The 25,055-nt window shown below is 37.6% G+C and overlaps 1 protein-coding gene across 8 annotated transcripts in view; it reads left to right on the forward strand.

Annotated features, from left to right (window-relative positions):
• The window catches only part of NLGN1 (neuroligin 1), a 427,968-nt gene that overhangs the window by 382,318 nt on the left and 20,595 nt on the right, over positions 1–25,055 (forward strand). For 5 of the 8 annotated variants that reach the window (XM_080409539.1, XM_080409537.1, XM_080409541.1 and 2 more), the window contains 2 exons: positions 19,295–19,507; positions 24,152–24,941. In XM_080409539.1, the coding sequence (XP_080265665.1) occupies positions 19,295–19,507; positions 24,152–24,941 (1,003 nt within the window). The remainder of the gene's footprint in view (positions 1–19,294; positions 19,508–24,151; positions 24,942–25,055) is intronic. The other 3 variants (XM_080409540.1, XM_080409542.1, XM_080409544.1) reach the window with 1 other exon arrangement.

Raw genomic sequence — 25,055 nt, forward strand, 5'->3', positions numbered from 1 at the left:
ACTCACATTCCAGGTTCTCTAACCTTCTGCAATAATTGGCAGCCAGCCTGCCTCAAGGATAAAATTTATAAAGCAGAGAAGCCTCCCATATGCTGCCCTTTTAAGGAAAGTCTTCTCATTACTGGAAAGCAGGAGCACAGTGATGGTAAAATACTATAAGAATCATTTATCAATCATGCTATCAGCAAAGCTGCAGAAACGCAGAACTAGAGAAATTAGACAGGGAAAAGCTCTATTTTTCATCTTTATCCCCCTGTTTCCACCAATGCAAAACTTTCTGGGGCTTTATGCCTCTTAATTTGAAAAGTTCATATGAACGAGCTATACCACTATCTCTCTCAGGAAACTTCCCTCATTTTTAGCAGTTGTCATAAGCAAGAAGTGTTTTGTTTCCTGTTCTTATTTTGCTGCCATTGTGTCCAGTGATAACCTTATGTGGGAACCTGGATAATTCATACTGTAATGCACCTGCCATCCCTAGGGTGTTTTTTGACCAAACTATATCCATTTCTACCTTGTGGTGTTTACCCACTATTTAATCTTTTCCAAATGCTTCTCCCTTCAGTACCTTATCATTTTCCTTTCTCTTTTGTGAGCTTACTCCCATTTGTTTTTCTTTTGTATTCCAGATAAGAAAGACAGACTGTGACACCCGGGTTGTTTAGTACCTTTCAGCTGCTAAACAAGTGCCGAGCTTCATTTGCAGAAGCACCACTTTTGGCTGCTATGTGGCAATGCAAACTTGTAATGGACTTAACTGGGGTAGAAGTGGAGAAATCCCTAACATTGTTATCCTATCTTCTCCCATTTCTCCCCAGGTTTAGCAGCCTGCATTTTTTCTGAAGCTAATCTTTCTTCATAGTGTTTCCATACTCTCTGCCTCTATTTTATTGCTGCTGTGGTCACAAACCCCTTTCCTTTTTAGTGTCGTTGGTTAATTTAACTGATCTTCTTCCTCTTCCCTATTACTTGTCAGCATTTTAAATGAGGTGCTAACCTCATTTTTGTGATGCTCCCATCAATACCCTGTACCACTAACAGGGTTCCCAAAATCAAGAGCTCGGTCCATGCAAACTTATGAAATCTTCAGGTCAGGTAGGAAGTGTCTGAATCAAAGCAGCAGCAGCAATCATAAGGAAGGAACAAAATTTGATAAACAGCATTCAATAATCTCGAACAAATACAACTGTCAGCGCTATGTTGATGAATCACAGATCTACCTCTCTATTCCCAGTATTCTCTGTTCCCATTGATTTCCCCTTCCTGACTCTCAAAACTCTAATTATTGAAAGCGTGAGAGGTTTGTTACTTTATCCTTCCAGCTTCCTTCTAACAGAAGTATACATACATTCCCAGTCTTCTAATATTTCATTTGTTCTGGAGTTTTCATCCCACTAAATAGTTGCAGTATTCTTTCCATTTAACGAAATGGGTTCATCTTTCTTTACTGTTTAATGGGCTGGAAATTAGCAGTGAACAGGAATAGTCTGTTGCTTTGGTCTGTAGTTTAGGAAATCTGTGAGAAGAAAAAGAAACACTTGCGAAGACCCTCTGCAGACTCAGGAATGGTCTTCATTTGCGTTTTATAATTTTATTTATAGTACAAGGCTTAGTAAATTAAAACAGATTCAGTTCAGCAGAAGGAAATGTTATTCAAATGCTATAGCGTTTTTTTTCCCCCAGACAAATATTATTTTTCAAAACTTAGGTTTTAGCATGTGTTTTTGTATTTTTTCCTCAAATTTATTTACATTTATGATTAGCAATGTATGAGGTCTAAGAGAATTTCATATACGTTAGGTAACCACATGTAGACATCTGCATTCTGATTCTTTTGTTCTTATTGTAGTGTAAATATGACATTTTTAGATTGCCAGTGTTGTATTGTGTCATACTAATTGATTAGATTGTGATTTTCTAAGTAGTATGCAGTGGTCTCTAAAGAGTATTGCAACAGCTCCACAGCACCATAGGAATTTGTATGTCTTGCAGATAAGTCCATTATATGGAGTCACGCATGTAGGATAAACAGGCGCACAAGTAGGCTTTACCAGCACAGGGCCCCCAAGGGCTGTGCACAACAGAAGAAAATCCAATTAGAGCCACAGGGAGTTTTTTCAATCTCTTAATCGGCATTGCAGCACTGCAGATGGATATTATTGCCCACTACTTAAACTTTATTACTCCATTTTTCTGTCTGTAGCCCTTTGCCTTGCCAACCCACCTTGAAGAGACGGCAGGCAGAACCATATAAAACTTTTTATGACCTTGGCATCTGCGCTGTTTTGTCACATGAAAGATAAGTACAATTGTGACAGCGAAGAGGAAGCTGGCAACCCATTAAGTTGGTTTTACAAGTGCAATTTGCCCTGCATCCCAGCTAGATCCTCCTGAATAACGCTTCACCCACCTTTAATGACGGTAAACAGAATTTGCTAGACCAACTTCTTTTTGAGGCTAATGCTTTTAAAAGAGGAGGCAGGATGATCTAGGGCAAAGGAGCAGGTGTTGACTGCATTCAAGCTCCGGTTTGCACAGAGGTACAGATTCATTATGTGACCTTGCATTGAGTCACTTGACTTCCAGTGTTTCAGTCATGCTATAAAATTGACTAAAAGCAGGACTCAAACCAGACACTACATCCTGGGTAAATAATATACGCAGAGAAAACATATAGGAGGAGGGGATTATGGGTTTGTATCTTAAAATACCCTTCCTGACAGAGAGGGTGGGTCTGCTGTGGATGAATAATCTGTTAGCATAAATTACTGTTATTTTCAGTGATGGCTTACCAGGTATATGTATCAAAGAGTGATACAGTCTGCTTGATTTTATGGTACATTAACTTTGCCATAATGCATTTATTATATTTAAAACCTGCTAGGTACCTGCAGTGGGAACAAAGATTGTATAATTATTTTTTCTTTAGCTTGTGGGAAACCAAATGCTTTGAATATAAAAGAATCTTGAGGTGAAAAGTTCATTCTGTTTGCCCCTCCACAGTGAGAGTATAGGAAAAAGGTAATCTGATTACTAATTTGAAAACAGATGAAAGAAACCGATAGAGTGATGAAATAACTGCTACTTCCATTTCTGCCCTTTGTATAATTTGAAATGGTAAACAGATGCAATAGGTGAGCTGTGAAGCAAATCTTTCATTATTTTATAATAAGCATCTTCTCCAATCAATTAATCACTTTGGAATAAATATCTTCAGGGGTTTGATTTTAAAACATATATGCAAGATTTTGCTTCAACAGCAATAAACAGCAGGAAATGTACCTATGGCCAATTGCTGTTTTAAATGAGGAATGCAGCGTCTATGAAATTAATGGAAATATCTTCATTAAGTTCACTGGCTTCACTGCCTCAGAAAACAATCATCTGTCCTTGAAAGCATTGCAAAATCCCCATGAGCAAATTCATAGGAAGTGACAGATAAACGTTTCTGGTTTTGATGGCTTTTCCATACAGGTCTTGGGTAAGTTCATTCTTGCGTCCCAACTCAGTTACTTTATTATCTGATCTCTTATCATTTGTATCGTAATAACTATGCCTCCTTATTTACTGTTTTGCACGCTAGTCAATACCTTCTCTATCTATGTGGGGGAAAGGTGTCTGTATGGATACTGTGATGTGCAGAGAGCTGTCTGATCTTGATTTGTCAACAATAAAACTCATTGATCCTGATATATAGATACATTAAAAAAAAAAAAAAAAGTTAAAGTCACCACTACATTTTGAAAGCAGAGAGCAACTTGCTAGTTCCACAACTCCTCCTATGCTTGGCACAAGATAAGGGGTTAAAATGATATGTATTTAAAATGTAAGAAGCCTGAAACCCCCAAGCAATAGCAAGCCAAAGAAGAAAACTGTCATCTGGACATGGACATCGTCCTTTGCTCTGTGAAGTGAGGTACAAACCGCAATACCTGTGAGCTTTTCAGAAGTAACTTTTAAGTCACCTAAAGCAATGTGAATGCAAAAGCACCAGTGAAAATAATGGCCATATAGTTGCAAATAATGATGTGTTGTACTATACAGGGTTCCAAACAAGCTTGTTTTTCACATCTATTTTCGATGTCCAGCTATAGCATTCATTTGCGCAACTATTTTTAGTACATAGCACCTTTTCTCCATGCTTTGTATGTTGACATAGTTCTGGGAAGAAGGACAAAGGTAGAAAGAAGCATAAACTTTCCTACATGGCCAGTTCCCAACAGCTATCAGGAAGTGATTCACAGTATTAAAATATGTATTTTTTTCATACATTGTAAAGCATTATGTTCAGTCACTTTTAGCATGAGATGTAATACATTGTTGACTGTGATGTATACATGTTGTGAAACAATACCAGGGGCAGCACACAGCGGTATTTAAAAACTGATTTACAGTGAAGCGGACACCAATATATGTGTTTTAGTTTTTAACACTTATAGCTAGTGACCCAGGGAAACTTAATATGTATTGAAAAAGTATTGAGAGTATTTTGGGGAAAAAAATCAGTTCAAGGTTTGATCAGATACACCTCCATATAGTCTGTGCAGGCTGGAGACTGACTTGACAGAAGAGGGGAGCACGGTATTCCAGCCACGGTAATGCTTTGGAGTGGTCTTCCATAACGCTGTTAAATAGTCTTCCAAACTCACAGAAATGAGTTGTAATTTTGAGGAGAAGAAGGAAAAACACAGTAGAAGTTTTAGTTTCTAGAAATAAATATATTGTCTTAAAATTACAGTTCTAAGCATTCAGGGACATATTCTACTTATTTCTTAAATCATATGTCATTTTTCCATGAGAATTAGCAAAAGATTTTCAAATTTAATATTTTGAAATTCCAGTTCAACATCATCTTTGAATTTGACTGATGGACCATTGAAAAGCAAAAAACTTGTGGTACCTTTTGTTCTGATGGAGGAAAACAGCAATGATATATGGAATGATACTAAATGAAACTGCTAGTCATTGAGCCATTCTCTTCCTTTCTATAGTCTACACAGCCAAGCCATCACTGTTGTTTTCAGAAGTTAACAAATTGAGAGAGATGAACTTACTTTCTTTGGTAACTGTCTCATGAGTAAAGAACAAGAACATAAGTACTTTAACTGTCAAGTGATGTTCTACACCATTGACTACAAATATAAAGTTATGCACATGTTAGGTTAGAAGCTGAGAAATCATATAAAGATTAATCAAGCCGGCACATCAACTCATTGTATCACACTGATCCTCCACTGAAAACAGCTGGTATTTTGCTAGGAGTACGTTGCCAGAAATGGGACATGATTCTATATTGCAGTGTCAGAGATGCCTTTGTTAACTGAAACAAGGCTCAGAGTCAGCAGAATTGATGTTGAGTATAAATACATTTTCTGACAAATCTCGAGCGTACCAAGAATGCAATCCATTGCAATCAGCAGATGCACTTTACATTCAGTAACTTTCTCAGGATGTTGCTTGAGATCTGATGGTAATTACTGATGTGTCATTTGGGGTGCGTTGTGGAGCACAGTCTATTAAAACTCAATTTATTTCATCAGTCAGCACCCAGCTTACATTATACAGTATGTTAAAAGAACTTTTACAATGGAATTTTAAAGGTGGGAATGTAGTTGCAAAAGGTCTTCAAAATATAATGGCACAATAATTATCTGGCTATTTCATTGCTTAAGTCTTCCAGATCCTATTTCTGGCCTCGGGATTCAGAGCCAGGTTCAAAACCCTCTTCCACCCCAGCTTTCCTCTGTAATCACTCCCCACTTTGTGCTACGTCTCCTTGTTCCAGCGAACTGTTCCTACTGCCTTATTATTCAGGGTGAGGATAAAAACATAAACTGTAAACCATCCTGATTCCAGAGTAATTCAGAGCAACATATAAATGTCATAGAAAGGAAGAACAGTAATAGACCATTTATATTTTGTTCCCTCAACCTGCTCCCTTAAAAGAGCAGATCACGACTGAAATCAGAATAGACTTTGGGACTTGGGCTTGCTTACACGCCATATGGAAATGATTGACTTAGAGGAGGGAGAGATGGCAGATGTTGTGAAAGCAGGTGCAGCAGCTCCAGCAGAACAGACAGGGTATCCTCTAACTGGCTACTGCAGGTTTTCTAAAACTTTTTTTTTTTTTTTTTTTTTTTTTAAGATTACGATAGTGCAACAGTATGGGCACAAATCTGCTCCTCTTAGGCTACTGAGAAACTGTGAGTCACATTGGTGTAATAAACTTTTTAATGTTATTTCACCTTCCCAACTTTTCTTTTCCATGTGTTGATTCCTTTCCTGTTCCGAAGGCCTAAGAACACCCTTTGTTACCTCTCTAACGTAGTTAAGCCCAGGGCTGTGGTGAAGTTTTAAGCCATTTACAACAATAAGCAACAGCTAAAATCACCCATTGATACTTGCCATCTGCGATCTTTATTTTTAGATGAGGTGGTCTTTAGTACTGTGAATTCATACCTCCTGCCTTCAAGTGATGTACATGAATGAGTTTTACTGGCATAGTCCTGGCTTTATTTACTTCCCATAGGTAATGATATTTCTTGGACTGGAATGAAACATTTTCCCATTGTAAATAACGCAGATACCATTGTACTGTCTGTGCAAAAAATACTGGGTTTAGTGACAGGCTTTGCGTACATAATGTAATCCTTGAAGGCCCAAATTCTGCGACTTTTCTCCCATTGAGTGCATCTTCCTGTATAATTAAGGAGGCTGTTTTCAGTTATTTAAGATAAATAAGTGCAGGAGAATAGAGCCCTAAGAAATGAACATCAGTTATCCCAAAAGGGACCTAGTGAGAATGGAAGCTTAAAAGGGTCTACACAGTTTAATTCATGCACCATCTGGTTTTGGGAAGATTAGCACAGATTAGATTTTTCAACTTATTTGAGGCTAAGAAAGTGCCTTTAGAACCTGTATTGTATTGATTAAGTGTTAACCTAGCACCATTTTACTTACTGTATGAATACTGTGCATATTCACTTTGTAGTAAGCTACAAGAATTGTAACGGCAAATAGAAAACAGATGCCTCTGAGCGAGCCACTCTTTGTCATAATATTTCTTAGCTGCCTTGTAGAAGTGCTTGACGTGCTTGTCCTCTTCTGACCACTGTTTCATTAGACGTGACCATTTTCTATAAATTCAGTTCTTGCTCAGGGCTGAGAATTTGTTCCCTGTGAACTCTGACTTGTGTTCCTTCTCTCAGTTTGGCTCTAAGTGGGTGTGTTAAGCTTGAAGACACCTCGTTTTACCCAAATGTGAATAACTGAAGAATATTACCTTCCCCATAAGAGAATCCTTATCCTCAAAGACTGTAATTCTACTGTACCAAAGTGTTACTTTGTAATTGTAAAGTAGCTTTCAAAGTGTTAGATTTTAGAATACATGACAGAAACATGAAATAATAGAATAGCAATGAGCCTGGTCCATCTGTAGATGGGCTTATGCATATTTTTAGATGATGTAGTGGTAATGCACATGATACTCATCACAGAGTGGAATGAATGGATGCAACATCTTACAGAAAACCAGAGCTCTGCATTTAGTTCAGGCTGCAGTAGGCAATCTTTCAAAGAATTCTCTAGTTGTAACAAAACAGAGTTGAAAAGTTGCCTTTCAGCAACTGAATAAACATTTGAGACCATTATTGGAAACAGTACAGCCATTTTTATGTTGGTACTTTATTGGTGAATGAAACTTTAGGGAAGCCTGAAGGTCGACCTGCTCATAGCATGTGTCTGCATGTGCCATATGAAGTATTTCTTAGTAATACGTATATTAAATAAAGGTGTTTCAGTTTTGCTTTTGTGGTATCAAGGTACAAACTGAAAAGCAAACTCAAACTACTCTAACGTTTGTTCTTCTGGTACTCCAGAAGCCTACTGTGAGTTAATCGGCAATTTTTCACAGACGGCATCTAATCTATAAGTATAAATTACTTTGCACTCTTATTATGCCTTAATTGAAGTGCACCAATGTGAAATTGCAATAGATGGAACTGCAGTGATTCTAGCTTCAATTAACTTTGGGTGGATTTGAGGCTTTTTTCCTTCCTTTTCCTTGGACTAAGGACGATTCTTTGACATCTTGCATTTATTTAAATTGTTGCTAGAAAAGTTAGGGGATATGCGTATGACCAGGTATTTCATAAGACTGCTCTGAAGAGATACACAGGAGTTATATGTATGATTTGTATATTAATACATACCTTTCATGCCCTTCTCTTTTGTTTAACAGCTGTACAGTCAGCAGTGGCCAAATCCTGCAGGATTCTGCTGGGGAGGAATAGTTTAATAGCAGTAATGTTTTATACTTTTTTTTTTTTTTTTTTTTTTTTTTTTTTCTGTAATGGCAGTTACCATCTCTGTAAGAGCTACCCTCATCCCGGTCGTGACTTTTCTTCAGCTTCCTGCCTGTAAGACACAAAATATGTGTTGCAGCGCAGTAAAATCATTGTGAAGAGATAAAGCATCTTGCCCTATGGAACAGGAAATTCAGGCTCAGCAGAAAGCAAAAATTGCACTGGGAGAGTCAGGATGCCATGTAAGAAAGGAACAGGCATATGGTGATGCAGTTAATTCTTAGTTACTTCACATTTTACTAGAAGTGATATTTACCAAAAAATTAGATTTGATGCCTCTGTCTAGGCATATATGTGCTTACAATTGTTTCTGGTGCTCAGTTAATAGCAATGAAAACAGTATAAGAATCTCACTAGCACAAGCCTGTGTATGAAGATAGTTGTTTGCAACGTATTTTTGTTACAGACCTCTCAAAGTTTTCCCTCGTGGCTCAGACGGTCATAAAGTACGTTTGTGTTTGCTCTTAATTGGTTTGCTTTCTTAGTGATCTTTGGCCCCTGAGAAGTAGTCCACAGACTTTTAGAGGTTCAGAGGTATAAGTCAAAACCCCGTTTTATTTCTTAGCTTTCTCACTGTTGGACAAGTCCTTTTCTCTGGGTAAGAATAGATTCAGCATTTCTGCCATCATAAACACAAATGTCAGCTGCTGCAACAAGCCGTGATATACAGCCTGATGTGTTATAATTATGTTGGTGTTGCTGTGTGCTCCAACATGCCTTGCTTTACAATTCAAACTGAAATTGGGTTGCTGCTTTTTCTATTTACCTTTTCTTACCACAAGTTATTCTTACACACAGGCTAAGATAGCCAGAAACACAGTGTCTTCAGTAAGACAAATATGCCCCTACGTGTTTAAAGGGACAGAGCAGAATGTCATCTTTCTGATCACTGTGCTACCACTGCATATTGTATGGCAGCAAGGAAACAGATGTGGATGCAATGCCACAGGTAGGTCAAGAAGTTGGTCAACCACATAGCGTCTGTAGAAAGCACAGCAGATTGTTATCACAGGGGTAAAAATATTGCCAGCTATTCCTGAGGATTTGTCAAGCGATAAATTGATTCTGTGCTCCCAAGTGTATTTCAAGGAGCGTATATAAATGGACACATATATAAATTCACATGAATAACAGAACTCCAAGAATAATGTTGATACTGATTAAATAAGATTAAGCTTTGCAAAAAGAGAAGGGAAGAGGAAAGGGAGAGGAAGAGAGAAAGAAGGAAGATAGAAAAGCTTTGTTTTTCAGGCTTTCTCAAAACATTTAAATTCTTAGTACATTCAAAGGGTCTGTCTGCACTGATCAGGCTACAGAAGTCAGATCTTGATTACTTAAGTCTCATATGTTGTGTAACTCTCACATTCAAATGCGAGAAGGCATTTTTGTGATGATCTGGTACGACCTCTACCTGTATTATATTGTTCGTAAAACTTCCCTGAATTAAATCTTATCTGAATAGTGATATATTTTTAGAAAGCCTCCAGTTCTGATTTAAAAATGCAAGTGATGACATACTCAGTGCAGTTCTTGGTAAATTGGTCCAATGGTTAATCTTTTCTATTTATTTTCAAATAAGGAGATTTGAGTTCACAGTAAATTAGCACCATAATTTTTGTGTTCCGATTGAAAGATTGCACTTTCAAATAGCTGCTAGGCTTCTAACTAGTGATTTGCATATACAGTTTTACATGAAGATTTCTGACTTCTCTTGCATCAGCTCATAGAATATATATTAACATTGATTGGACCCTCATTGCTAATCTCAACACTGGAAGAAGTATCAAAAATTATGGTGCTGTCCCTCTCAATGGAACTCATGATTATGATTTTTTTACTTCTAAAATATGAACTTTCCTTTCTAGTGAAATGAAACCCATCCTTTCTCTCATCCACATACATATTCAAAATTCTGAAAAACTGTGTGGCATTACTGAAGACATATACTAATATGCAACCAGAGTGAACATTATTAAAGCAAAAACAATTTCCACCCCTAAGTCAGAATAGTGTTTTCTGGCATGTAACAATCAATTAAAATGTACTACCTAAAAGATGCTTTTGGAGGCTGAATCTGAACTACATGTAATTCTAAGTAGCTGCCCACATTACACAGCTCATTATATAGCAAAAATTTCTCAAATAGATTGGGTAGAAAGATCTTCAAGTATCATCTGGGCTATCTTGAGATAATGAATTCATTTTGCCCAACTCTTGAAGGAAAATGGAAAGCAGACTCTTTTATGGGGTCAATTTTGATTTTAAAGCCTTTCACATTAAGAACATCGGTATTTGTTAACTCTCCTCTGTAACATGTTTTCCAGGTTTGTAGCTGCTGCCTTTAGTTGTATCATCTAAAGTTAAAAGATATGGTATATTTCATAAAAGACTAGCATGGCTTAATGACTTGTTTCTGATCTTGCTACTGAAAATGGGGATGCTGAAAGACCACAGTAAAGGACAGATATTTGATGCAATGTGCTGTGGGCTACTTAATTTTGCACATTGCACTACTTGAATTAAGTAGGACTGGAACAGCTGTGCACTCAATCCTGGTGAAGACAAGAATCTCTCCCTCGGGGCATTGCTTTCTTCTGCCAAGTAGGGAAGTCAAGTGATGGCTTTGGCTATGGACTTTTCTGTTCTCTCATTGTAGTCTTTCCTTATCATTTGGGTTTTGGCTGAGTATATTTGAAAGGATCAGTATGTGTTTTGATTTTTATTATTCCACACTTTATCCTATCATAAGATTTGGCTTTGCCCATGCTGTCTTTTAGAGACTATTGATTTTATTTGTATTTTTGTTAAAGTTCTGAAAGACAGTAGATCATAAAAGCATTGCTATGGTATTACTTAGTAGCACAGTGTTGTTCATTTCCTGTGAAAAGTTTGTATGCAACTTAAAAATACTTTAAACTAAAAGTTGTGTCACCCTAGAGCATGACTCAGCCGTGTACTAACAACTATATTTTTACTTTGTGGAAGGCTTTTAAGCAGATGTTCTCTGCTGGCAGCAGAATTGCTTGTTTTTTCAAAGATGGAAATATTCATAGATATATCTGCTCTTTTCTATAGCAAACCCCATCTTTTTTTCTGCATTTTTAAAGAAGGAGAGGAGACATACTCCAGCTGCCTTTTGTGTCCACCTATGCCAAATGTCATTCATCAGCTCTTAAGGCTTCTACTTTCCATATATCAGCCATATATCATTTAAAATCCCATAAAATTAGTTTCTGCAGCTGTATTTCTGAGACTAGACTTGCCGCCTCCTTTTCTTTTTTCCTTTTACAGCTCATCCAGCAATCGGTATTAGAGATCACTCCTAGTGGACTAGCCCTATTGCTTATATGACTCTTTCAAAGTATCTTGGAGATTGTTAGCAGGCTTCCTTTTGACTCTTCAGCAAAGATCATCTATAATAAGCTACTATGGAGCTGATCTCTCAGGTGATCATTTGGGACCGGCTGTGTTGTTCATAGAGCAGAGAACAGACAAGCAGCGGGCAGCTGAAGCCCCTTTTATCCATGCTCCCTGCGCTGAAGCCAAAGCACTGGCTGCAGGAGCTGCCCGCAGAGCACAGGGTCCCTTTGCACTCCCCACCCCGGCTCTACCGCACCGGCTTAGAGAATTGCTTCTGTGAAACTTGTCTCTACCGCTGACAGTACGTAACGAACACCTGCCTTTTTGTATTCTCACCATTGCCCCGCGTCTGACAAGCCTGCCGCACACTGCGGGGGCTGTGACCCACTAACCGGTCACGCCTGACATGTGGGCTGGGAGGGCTGCAGAGAAGCAACACCGTGCTGCGCTGTGCTGCGGGCAGAGCCACCAGGCAGCTCGGCGCTTCACAAACAAACGTTGACCTGCCTTGTTGCGTGGGCCTGCCCCATGCCACCAGCCTCTGCACATGCCTGGGATGGCACAGGCACTGATACGGGTAGAAAATAGCCAGAATTTGAGAGACTGCCCACAACTGTCCTGACGTGATAGATGAGGCAGAATGGACAGTAACCACTGAGCACTATAAAGAAGAGGCAGCTAAAGATTCTGAGAGGATTCTCAGACTTTTATCATCTCTGTACAGAACCTCTGAAGGCAAAGAGAGCCACCCTCTTCTCGCAGCATTCAGAGAATGCTAGAAATGCTAATCTCAGACTGTTTCAACATCTATGGCGTACTTGCCAAGAACATCTCAGTAAATCTAAGCAAGTTTCTCCCTGCTGTAATGGTTGAGGATAATCTTTCCAGGATAGGAAAAATCTGGCTTCATCCAGACTTTTCTTGTCATTTGAAGGACTTTAATATAGGCTGTGAAAGAGAACCTGTGTTTTGGAAAAAGACTGAGGGTTAGCCTGCTTTGGGCTGCATTGCACCCAGTGAAGTCCTCCCAATACATGTTTGACAATGGAATCAAGTTCTTTGGTGGGAGACGCTTCCACAATCTGCCTCTCTTCTGGAAGTTTGCTGTAATGCATCAGCGCTGGCAAGTGACAGATGCCAGACTGAAACAGCTGTAAAGGACTTCTGTAACTTGCAGCATTTGGTTTGTTTAGCCTCAAAAAGGAGAAGAAATTAAGTAAAATGCAAGAAAGTGAAACCTTCTGTTGTTTGAAAGGCCAGCCTTTCTGTTGGCTCCAGCCACTTCACAAACAGTAATTGGAAGGATTTGGTACTCTAGGAGGAGTGTTAAAAATTCCGATAGTAAAACAGCAATGCTGAAAAAGCACTTCAGAGTTTATACATCATCACACATCTTTCTCCATCTATACTTTCAAAATACCAAAGGATATAGTTACAAGTTCTTATATTTACTGATTTGATTATGTAATTTATTTACTTGGTGAAATGCATGGGGATTTCAAAAGGCTAACTGCTGGGGTGATAGCACTGGCCAGTGAAATTGGTACTGTTGGTATTTTTAAGCAATTCTACCTCACAGATGCACCACTTTAGAGTTTGGTAAGTTAATGAATTACTGCAGCTGTTTCGCATTACTCGCAGTATGTTTTTTTGTTCATATACTTAACCTTGAGGCATGGTTCTTACAGTAACACAGCTTAATTAAGACAGTTGAAATAGTTGAGCTGCTTCCTATTTTTTTTACTGACTGACTGATGTTATGTGAATAGTGTGTTGTGTGAATGTGAATAGCACAAAAAACTTTTCAGTTTCTGAGGTGTTCTTTTTAAGTCAGCCAGAGTCCAGCCATATTGAATGTACGGATATTTATTCTATAATAGTCTTTGTTAAAAAAAAATATAAATAAAAAAATCCACAGCTCTAGAACACTGGCAATTAAATTGGACTCATACCAGAACCCTTCCTGATCCCCTCCCCCCATCACTTTGATCAGTGTTATATGGCACATTCAGCTTTTTTAGTAGTCACAACTTGATCACTGCAGAAATACAAGCCTAACACATCCCAAAACAGAGTTGTGGGCTGAAAGAATCAGTGCAGGCTACTTGTATGGGCCTACTCTTAATTTATGAAGTTTATGGTATGACATCAGAAAATATAAGTAAGTTTTCAAACAGTTCATGCAACCAGTCACGTAACCTTACTATGTGAAAAGTGAAAAGTTTTCAAACATATGGATATAATGTATATAATCATATAATCATAGAACGCTTTGGGTTGGAAGGAACCTTCAAAGGTCTGTCTAAAGACATAAAGATATGTTTAATATGAAAACAAATATGCTCTTTAAGTTTAACCATATTGCTTAAAATTTGCTTATCTTACTCACATTTCTTAGTAGGTAGAGTTTAAAGGGCAACTGCAATTTTCTGTACATGGCAATTACCATTCAGCATTAATAGAGGGTGTCAAACTGAGCTCCTAATGAAGGAACTTGCAATCCAGAGGGAATAGAATTTCTTCCCTCAAAATAGGTCCTGCATTCTTCCACTATGCATTTATGCTTGTACAATTTAACATTTGCTTTTAACAAAATCAAATATGACATTTGACTGCATAGGGAATTGTAAGTGGAAACATACCTAAATTATTGTAACGCATGCCTAAACAGGTGTGTAGTATTAAAATCTTAAGCATTACTGCTTTCAGTAATACAGCTCTGAAAAAAACATCTAAGCACGTCAGACCAGTTTTTATAAGCTCTTGTGTTTTATTTTTAGAGTAGCATTTGGTGCTGTGTATTTTCTCGCAGGCAGATTTTTTTTTTTTTTTTTTCGTATTTTTTTTTCTGTCCAACAAGACATTCTGCCCCTTACTTTCATCCAGCCACAAAGGTTGCTGGGTTATGAAACACTTATATGGACAGAACTCATCAGAGGGAAGGTTTGGTTCTCTGTGATGTGAAATGGCACTTTCCTACCCACCAGCCTGTGCCTAGACTTTTACTGCATCATCGGGTTGCAGCAGTCCATTACATAAGGAAAAAATCTGTCTTGGCCTTCCCCTCTGCATTAATTTGAATGTTCAAATTAGGCCAGAGCTTAAAATAATTCAAGCTACTAAGCTTTTCAAGAACATATTTTAAGTTTCCCAACTCTATTATTTTATTTACTCTTCAAAAACGCTGGAATCATATTAGAAAAAGATTTATCTGAATAGCAAGCAGAAATCGTTACCCAGGCAGACAAGCCTATAAAGCATTAAAATTTATCTTAACACAAAAATACAGGGCCTGGTTGTGGCACACTCTGCCTATTTGTCTAATGGGCATGTAACAGAGAAATGGTCCAAATGAGCTTAATAAACCCCTTTCTTAAACTCACAAAAGACCACGTCCTCACTTCCATAATTCCATTAGAGTCTGCTCCTTCAGAGGAGATAAAAGAAGAGATAAACTCTCCATTCAGAACATAAAATAGCAATTGTTCAGCTGATGATTGGAATATTTCCAGTAGAAGGACTTAATTATGGAACAAAATTAGCTCAATCTGACCTTTTTAGAGAATAATGCAAAAATAAGGGTTTTTGCAAATGTCTTGATTAATTTACTTTTTTTTACAAGAGCAAAAGGTGGTATCATATGATAGCAGCATTCTTAGTGAGATGACAATCCAGGGATGATAATAATAAGACAGCATTTGCAGAAAGGGATAATATATTTTAATAGACAAGCTGATACAGTTTAAAAACAGGCAGGCTTTCAGACACACAAGCCCTTTTCAGCAAGAGCAGGTTCCCCTCTGTGACTCAAAATTGCTAGCTTAATATCTACACGGTGTAATGATTGTGTCATAGAAATACATAGAAATCTATGGTATCTATATTAATTGCATGCTGAAAGCTCTCTTGGGATAAAGACAAAACATATTGTTGCAATCTCTGTTTTATCAAAGTGATAAATAGGAACAAGTAATTGCACCCACAGACCTACAGGTCTGTGTGTATATATATATACACACATATATAGATAGATAGGAATATATATTCCTAAAATGCTGTGTGTTACAGCATTTCTCTACAGGTGTTTAGTTAGATTAATTTATCTGTACTGAGGCACTCCTCACTAGAAAAAAAAAACACAAAAAAAACAAACCCAACTGAAAAAACCAAACCACAAACTGGAAAGAAAAACATCATCTGTTTTATCAGTCCTATCTCTGATTTCATGACATTCTGAATGCTTCTAAGCCATGATGATAGTACTGCATACAAGAATAAAGGCATGAGCAGGTGGCGATATTAACAGGCTTCTTATGGTTCTGAAAAATGAGATAGAAATGTTTCATGTCATGAAAGTCAACATCAATCATCATCCATCTTATGTAGATATGGAAGTCAGCCAACGTGGTTCTTGCTGAGGAGGCGTGAGATATTTCTTCTGCATCAGAGCTGTTGCTCTGGACACAAGTCATAATTTGTCTAATAAAGATGAATGAGGAGAATATTATTAATACTTCCCTTTTTTTTTTCTCTCTGGTTTGGTTGGGGTTTTGTTTTGTGGGGGTTTTTTTGTTGTTGTTGTGGTTTTTTTTAATAAACAGAAAGCTCCCCCTTCTGGCACATTTCCTGAACTGAACTCAAGGTTCTTGATCTCTATGAGCAACAGGAGACATTTCCTCTTTTGCTCTCTTTTTAAGATTCTTTTCACAAAGATTCTTTAGAAGTAGCATATTTATAGTTTCCAAAGGATTTCCCATTTCCCCATCGAGCTTCAGGGCTTGATGTGAACTCATTTAATAGCCGGGGTTTGCCCTAAGGCTTTACCTATAATTTAGTCTGTTGCTTTTCCAGGCAAAGACTTCCTTGCTTCCCACTTTGCTGCATATTATACAGAGTAAAGAAAACAACTTTTCAGAAAGCTTGAATGTTAGCATTTGTTTTCCTTCAGGGGGATCACTGTATCTCAGCTACAACCCTACCATCTATTTTCCTAATAAATGCCTTGGAACCACTTTGAGAATTCTACGGGATCTTTTTGAACCAATGTTGCAGCTCTGCTGAGAGCAGATCCTGTCCAGGCTCGAGGAATCTGTAAGCAGGGAAAGGGGAAAAAAACAAAGAGGGGCTTGTTTTAGGGTACAGTTTTGGTAACTGCTGTAACTGCTCTCATCTCATTGCTGCCTGTGTTTCGAGGACTGCCACCGCCAATCATTCCTCCAATCCCTTAAATCAGTGCAGTCACTTATACACTTAATATGATGAACTGATTTGTCACTGATTTTCCACAGTTGTATACTTGCTCAAAGAAGGGGGAAGACATCCCCAGCATGTGCAGCCACAAGATCCTGTAGTTCCCATAAATTTCTACATTTTAATTTTGTTACAGTCACTGGTACCATCCCTCAACTCCAAGAAGGCTGACAAAGGCAGTGAGACTGGTTAGGAAGCTTTCATTAGATTTGCTATCATAGATTCAAAGACGACATTTCTCTGTGTCCTTAAAAACTATTTATGGGGGACAACATTTTACTGGAGCATGAAGACAGGAATGAATGCTTCTGTGCAGGCAGGATTATACTGGGACCATCCTTTCACATAGGCATGCACAGCAGCCCCTCTGGCTACACAAAAGAAAATCAAAGAGTAAAGCAGAGTAAAATAACATCATGTTAATCTCATCTCAGTACTGAGCTGTAATAGTAAAATGAGTATGAATTAATTATATTTATGACTTCCTTTCTGGGCTTTCCCTAAATATCAAAGGTGATATTTTCTTCGATGGTGGTGATGCTGTGTTACTTATTTATGCAGTTAAGTAGTAAATGTGGCAGGTTTTAGTTGTAGAACAGTGATTATTTTAAAGTCTAGTATCAGAGTAACAATTTATTATGGCTACAGTGAAAGAAGTATGCCCATTAGACTTGGTACATTAGGTCTGGAATTGGGAGAATTGCTGTCCTGGCACCTTATGCCACTTTTCTGTTCCCTCTCCATGGTAACAAAAATCAGGATTGACCTACACAAACAGAACTGCTCACCCTAAACAGAGCATAGCTCAACTATGGAGGCAGCGAGGCCAATTAGCCTTCAGTGCAGTTTACAGCAAAGAAGGTCTGTTAGAATAAATGTCTACTCACATGACAATACGAAATGTAAGCCTGCCATTTGAAGTTGGATCAGAATTGTAATAAAGTAACAAATGACATGTTCATTATATACATTAATATAGGCACACCCATGCACTTACCTGTAATCTTGTTAAATCCTTCTGTTATATATATGTATATGCACAGGTGTCTTTCTTCCTACCAATGTCTCAAAAGCTGCTTTTATTGTCATAATGAAACAGTAGGACTCCTTTGAGAGCCATTTGTCTGAAAAACTACTGTAAACTTCTTTTGAGTAGGCTGTCTGCACTCAAGAGAGTTAAATCAGTATAACTTTGACGAGACTAAAAGACCCACAAATATCTAATTAATGTAGAAATAATTGTTGTAATGGGTTGCATTTCTCTACAAAGCATGTACTGAAAAACAGTTACACTGCCAATTTATTGAGCATTAAATCAGTTTGATATGCAAATGGAGGTGCTGGGCTACTTCATAATGCTGGTATTATTTAAACATTTGTTTATTAAGCTGAGAAACTTGGAAATGTCAACAAATGTGATCCAAAAGCAAAGCAATGTCTTTTATCAGCAAAGACTTTCTTCCAAGTTCTTATTGTCCCCCTTTTAGAGTCGGCAGGCTGTAATGACAAGAATGACAGTAATACTAAATATGATAATACTGCTGGGAGTAAAGTGTAAAACAGTCATTCCCGTACCTGATACATTCTGCCATTTTCCTTCCAGTATGAACAAAAGGGAGCAATTCTCGTGCTCTCCAGATTACCCCTGAGCTCTTATCTTTTTGATGTTAAGGGGTCATGGAAACAACTTAAATTGTCTTTATGCATTTAACGTAGATTCAATTAACTCAGGTTAATGACTATGGGATAGAGCTCAGGGAGTTGAGAGCTGCTCATATTGTTCAACCCAGCTTGTCCTGTGACATAAGCTGCATATTTGTGGGGGAGAAAAAAGGAAAAGACAGCGTGTTGTCAGGATATGACCGAACACAGTCTGTTAACAGAGAAGGGGAACTGTTACCTCTGGCATGCGCAAAGCCCGTGGCTGCATCTGGGTATGGAAGTGCAATTCACAGTTGACCAAATAATTTAGAAAATGACTGCAGCGTATCTGTTTGCTAAACCTTTTCTCTTAAACTTAGTACAATCAAGATGACGTCTTTGGGAGCAATATGTTGTGACCTGTTAAGACTTAGAAGAGTATTTTGCTTGGGATGTATGTTCATCTTCCCTACGTTAAAACACCAGAGCCAAAAGAGTGAATACCAAGTAACTTGTTTCACAAAGAGTGCAAAATAGCAAATTGTTGTCAAGTGAATATGGAAAATTGTTGCATATTATTTAATGGCACATACTTTTGAAATCGTACTTAGAAAATTGCAACGGGGTCACCCAGAACAGCACTTGCTAACCCTTTCTTTTTTCATTTACATTCACAGGTTTTTTGAGCACTGGGGACCAAGCAGCAAAAGGAAACTATGGCCTCCTTGATCTAATTCAAGCTTTGCGATGGACTAGTGAAAATATTGGGTTCTTTGGTGGTGACCCATTAAGAATAACAGTTTTTGGATCTGGTGCAGGCGGTTCATGCGTCAATCTGTTGACTTTATCCCATTATTCTGAAGGTAACCGTTGGAGCAATTCAACCAAAGGTATTATGCAGGTTGCAAATTTTGACAATTTTGGTGTCTGCATGCCACTGCCATTAGTACTATGTGATGCTCTGTATATTCTCTTTGTTCCTATGAACTGTTGAGTTCAGCTCAATATTAAGCAAACTTTTTAAAGGCTGTACAAGTTGCCTTCTCCCCGAGCTCTTCTGTGCATGTTTAAATTTTGGGTCACTTTCTTCTTTTTCCTATGGAGCTTTGTAGGAACACTTTATAGCAGGCTTCTGAACAGCATTTTCTCAGTGCATCATTTTTGTCTCTTTTCTTTCCTACCTAAGGGTGTCCTTTTTGGAAAACCAGTCAGTCATGCTCACAGTAGATGAGGTCATCTATATTCAGACTGTCATGAAAGGCATGTTTAGTTTCTCATGATGAGCAAAATTTAAAGAAAAGTAAAATGACACAGGTGGTTGGTTGTGGGTTTTTTTTTTTTCAGGCTAACAGCTGAAATGCTTAAAACTATTATTTTGTGTGAAGGAAACAAGTACCTAGTTCAGAAATCCTTTGTCTGAAACTGCATGAACTTCACTTGCTGTCATCTAATAAAAGAATGGTTGAATGTTTTGCATGCATGATCCAAAATTGTCAAAGCATCCAAGTTGAAAATGGATTTTTTTCTATGTGTTTTTTTCCTATTCCATAACTAACACTTTTTCTCTCTAGTTGAGGCAGACAGCAGGAAATTAAAAGCATGCTGTTTGAGGCACCCAATTTTTTTTCCTATGATTTTTGCACCACAGTTTCACACAGTTTCTCTCATTTGCATGGCTATTGCTTATTGATCACAGTACTTCTGTCTCACTGTTTTCACACATTTTTATTTGTATTGTTTAGTTTTACCAGGGACATCACACTGTGCCCTGTGCATACGATCCTCCACTAATTTATATTGTTGTATCTCCATGGGGAACTAATAGGCCAGTCATAAAAAAATAATTCCACTGATATTAAAAGAGCTGCATTTACCCAAAGTCATGATGCAGCGCCCACTGAGGTCAATAGAAGTGACTCTTTAGATCAGGCCTTTACACTTTTTCAAATGAGAGAAAAATACAGCTTTTACAAGAAAAGTCTAGTGGAAAATAGACTGTGATTAAATTCTAGTCTATTTCTACAATTTGATTTTTAATGTAATCTTTTTTTCCATAAACGCTTGCACTTAAATAAGACATATTTATAATCTGGCCTATAAGAACAAGATGTAAGCATTACCTTGTTACACTGTAATCTGAGGGTCACACTGCACCATCTTTTTTCATCAGAACTCATAAAAATAACTTTTGTCATAGGGGATTTAGCTTAAGGTTGAATGAGGAGACCTGGTTTATCCTCGCAGTCTTAATCTTAATCTTCCTAATGTAACATGACATTAATGCAAAATGCCACATTTATAATATCTGGACAGTCGTGTGTTGCCTCTTCTTAGCAAATTTTACCCTGTCCTATTCTAACACACGGCCTAGTATTTTGCCAGGAGCAGAATTTGGGGAAACTGATGCAGTAAATTGAAGCACAGCAGATCAGAGGATTTGGGAGGGGACTGGAGAGGGCTTACCCGATGAATACTTAAAATCCAATTGTAAAAGTAAATGTCTGAGGATTTATTTTATAAGAAAGCAAAAACATGCTTTGCTGAAATTTGGATTAAACAGAACAATGTGCCACTCCCCCATGTATGTTATGTTTCATTTGGGGAGGGTTAGACCTGCCATTAAAAAAAAAAAAAAAAAAAAAAAAAGTATTACAATAAAAATTGGTTAGTTTCAAATATGAAAAGTTATTGCAAGTTTTCAAATATTTTCAAATATTCCAAGATTTTTTAAAAAAACCTTTTGTTTCACTTTATTACCCAGTCTCTTTCATAAGCTATAAATTTGGATGCTCTCTTTGCTTCGTTTCCCTTTGAAAGGATCCCTTGGTAGTTCAGAGGAAGCATTCAGCCTATTTCAAGATGGTGCTGTTCATAGCTGCCCATCTGCAAGTGGGCACAACAGCACCCATCTTCAGAAAGTGCTCTGAAAATGTAGATGAGTATATGCAGAATGTCATTATTATTTACTTTGATAAGACTTTGAATAGGAGTCATAAAACAGTATGGTCCATTGAACATTTAAATCTTCTTTCCATCAGTCTACAGCCCACCAGCCATAATAAGCATACACATTATCAGATAAAAATGTGGTTCTCCGTCCTGTGTGATACCAGTTTCTACCAGGAATTATGTGACAGAATGAAAATAATTTTTCATACTGTTGTTCATTTCTCACCAAATGGCTTGAGAGGAGGAATATTTCTGTAAGCATTCTTCAGCAGAAGGAGGAATATTTAGTTTCATTTCCTAAGATAACTTTATTGCCAGAGGACTTGACCACTTTTACTTAATCCAACATTTAATGTTTATGTAGCACTTAGCAGGCCATAGTGTTTATATCAGCATTTTCTTAATATGTAGCTTACACTTTCTGTCCTTGTTCAGAGATATTTAATAAAGCAATAAAAATAGATTTACACGATATGCCAAAAAAGAAAGATTATGAAGTATCATGACATACATCTTTGTGAAAATTCAGGTTTGTCATTTAGTTACATTTATTACAACGCCTGGATCCTCTACAGTAATTCCACCAATTTTGAGCTGATTTATACTAGCTCAATTTCTGACCTTATAAACATGCAAATACATTTTTACTTGCCTTATACCTAAAGTTCTTTCTTATTTTTTACTCAAATCTTGCAAGAAAATAATATTCTGGATATGACTTCTCATAAATTTAAGGAGAGGCTTGAGTTTACATGTTTCAGTCCCTGCACCTATCTAATTTTAAGATGTTTGGATTTTGACCTAATAACAGTCCAGAATGATTTTAAAATTCCTCAGAAGTTTGTAAAACCTTTCCTGCCAGTGACTGATTCCAACTAACTTCTGAGTGTACGGGGTCTGGTACCGCAACGGAGGCTGTAAAGGCATGTCTCTGACTTGATTAAGAGGCTATGGAAGTTTTTTATCGATAGAAATATGTTACTTATCAGAGTAAAAGCCATCTTTTGCATTATTGGAATAAAATTCTGAGGTGAGCTGAGCACCTTAATGCCAATTCCTTTAGTGGGAGTATCCAGCCTAGTCATCAAGCATTGGACTAAAGATACATTCTTAGCAAAATTAAGTGAGTGAGGCCAGATGTCACTTCTAGTCCCTCAGCAACTCTACCAAAGTCAGTGGAATTACTCCAGATGCCTATCAGTATAAGTAAAATCAAATTTTGACCCATATACCTTAAATCAGCATTGCTTACATATGGTATAGACTGTTTTGGATTACCCACAGTAAGCTATAGGACATAGGGTCCAGTATAAAATATTTTCCAGTCATTACTGCAAAAGATGTGCTACTGAAATGAACTGGATATACTTCCATGACAATGAAAAACACAGAAAGGTCACAGTTACCTAAATATAGCCCAAGTTTCTGACATTACAGACGAGCATTATTTTGCACAAGGTTCAGACTTAAAGTATCTTTCAGAACCCGAACTACCCTCCCCAATGGGAGCAGGAAAAGGCAAAGCCCCAACACAAAGGGAGCACAGGAATTATAGGAACAAGGATGGAGTTATGATAGCATTAAAGTTAATAGCAAAAAAATGGGATTGATTCATTTACTACAAGGGGGTAAGGTTGTCATCCATGATGTACTCAAATACACTTACAAAAGGGAGAGGGAAATGTCAGTTTAAATATATTTTGTCATTTCTGTGAGCAGAGTTCCTGGTCCAGAGTTCTAGTTAAATCAGCACAAATTCAAATTAATTGTATTGAGGTCTTCGGGATTTGCTACGAGTTTATACGCAGTGCCAGATCATTATACTCTGTCTCTCCCCTAAATGAATACCTGATCATTTGTTTAAATTGGTGATTTACAAAGCTAAATAGTGTAAAATATATCATTTCCCTTTTTAAATAAGTATGATCGCTATAAACCTGCATTTTAAAAAAATCCTTACAAGAAAGGATCTTGACTTAGACACTTATAAATTTAATGGCGGCCTCATACCTTCTCATCTATTACTCCATAATATAAACTTTTGCTGTGATATACAATTCAAAAGCACAGCACCTCTCAAATCAAGTTTAATCCCAAACAAAACGTAAAAAATCAGTACATTAGGTTTATTTAACACATAGTGGTATCCATGCATGCTGCTGATGGCTTGAACAATACCCAGAAATTCCATCGATTTCAGAGACTTGTTGGTTTTTCCTCTGACTTAAAAATTGCTTTAACTTTCGGAATTTCTTTCAAGCTATTAGGTTGAATAGGCAATCCCACATAAGGTAATGGCACTTCTTTTTCTTCCTGAGTTTCTTTTGAAAATCTGTTCCTCGGCTGTACTACATTGAGGTAGAATCATTTGCTTTAGTTTCTGCGCATATTGCATTTATTTTGTATACATTACCTGTAGGTACAAGGACAGTCAGATCTCAATATATTGTGTTTTTAAGTACTGTTAAGATGCAAGTTAAACCTCCGTTAAAGTTTTTTATTGTTTCAAAGAACTGCTCTGAATCTTTCAAGTACATAGCTGTTTCAAGGTCACTTCAGTAGTTTTTAAATATTTCTCCCCACAGGACTTTTTCAAAGAGCAATAGCTCAAAGTGGAACAGCTCTCTCCAGCTGGGCAGTTAGTTTTCAGCCTGCAAAATATGCCAGGATGTTGGCTACAAAAGTTGGTTGCAACATGTCAGACACTGTAGAACTGGTAGAATGTCTACAGAAGAAGCCTTATAGAGAACTTGTCGACCAGGACATTCAACCAGCAAGATACCATATAGCCTTTGGACCAGTAATTGATGGCGATGTGATACCAGATGATCCTCAGATATTGATGGAACAAGGAGAATTCCTCAATTATGACATTATGTTGGGAGTTAACCAAGGGGAAGGGTTAAAATTTGTTGAAAATATTGTGGATAGCGAAGATGGCATATCAGCTAGTGATTTTGACTTTGCAGTTTCGAATTTTGTTGATAACTTATACGGATACCCTGAAGGCAAAGATATATTGAGGGAAACTATTAAATTTATGTACACGGACTGGGCAGATCGACACAATCCTGAGACCAGAAGGAAAACACTGCTGGCTTTGTTTACTGATCACCAGTGGGTTGCACCAGCAGTGGCTACAGCAGATCTCCACTCAAATTTTGGATCGCCTACATATTTCTATGCCTTCTACCATCATTGCCAGACAGATCAGGTACCTGCATGGGCAGATGCAGCCCATGGAGATGAGGTTCCTTACGTACTAGGAATCCCCATGATTGGTCCTACTGAATTATTTCCTTGTAATTTCTCCAAAAATGACGTCATGCTAAGTGCAGTGGTGATGACGTACTGGACAAACTTTGCAAAAACTGGGTGAGTACCAGACAGCAAATAGGCTTGTATACAAACTCAGGATATGATGATGCAGTACTTTCCCTTTGCTGTCTCCCTTGGGAATTCCTCTGTGCTTGTAGGATGAATAAGAGA

The sequence above is a fragment of the Falco punctatus genome, assembly GCF_963210335.1.
Source record: "Falco punctatus genome assembly, chromosome: 13".
Lineage (NCBI taxonomy): Eukaryota > Metazoa > Chordata > Aves > Falconiformes > Falconidae > Falco > Falco punctatus.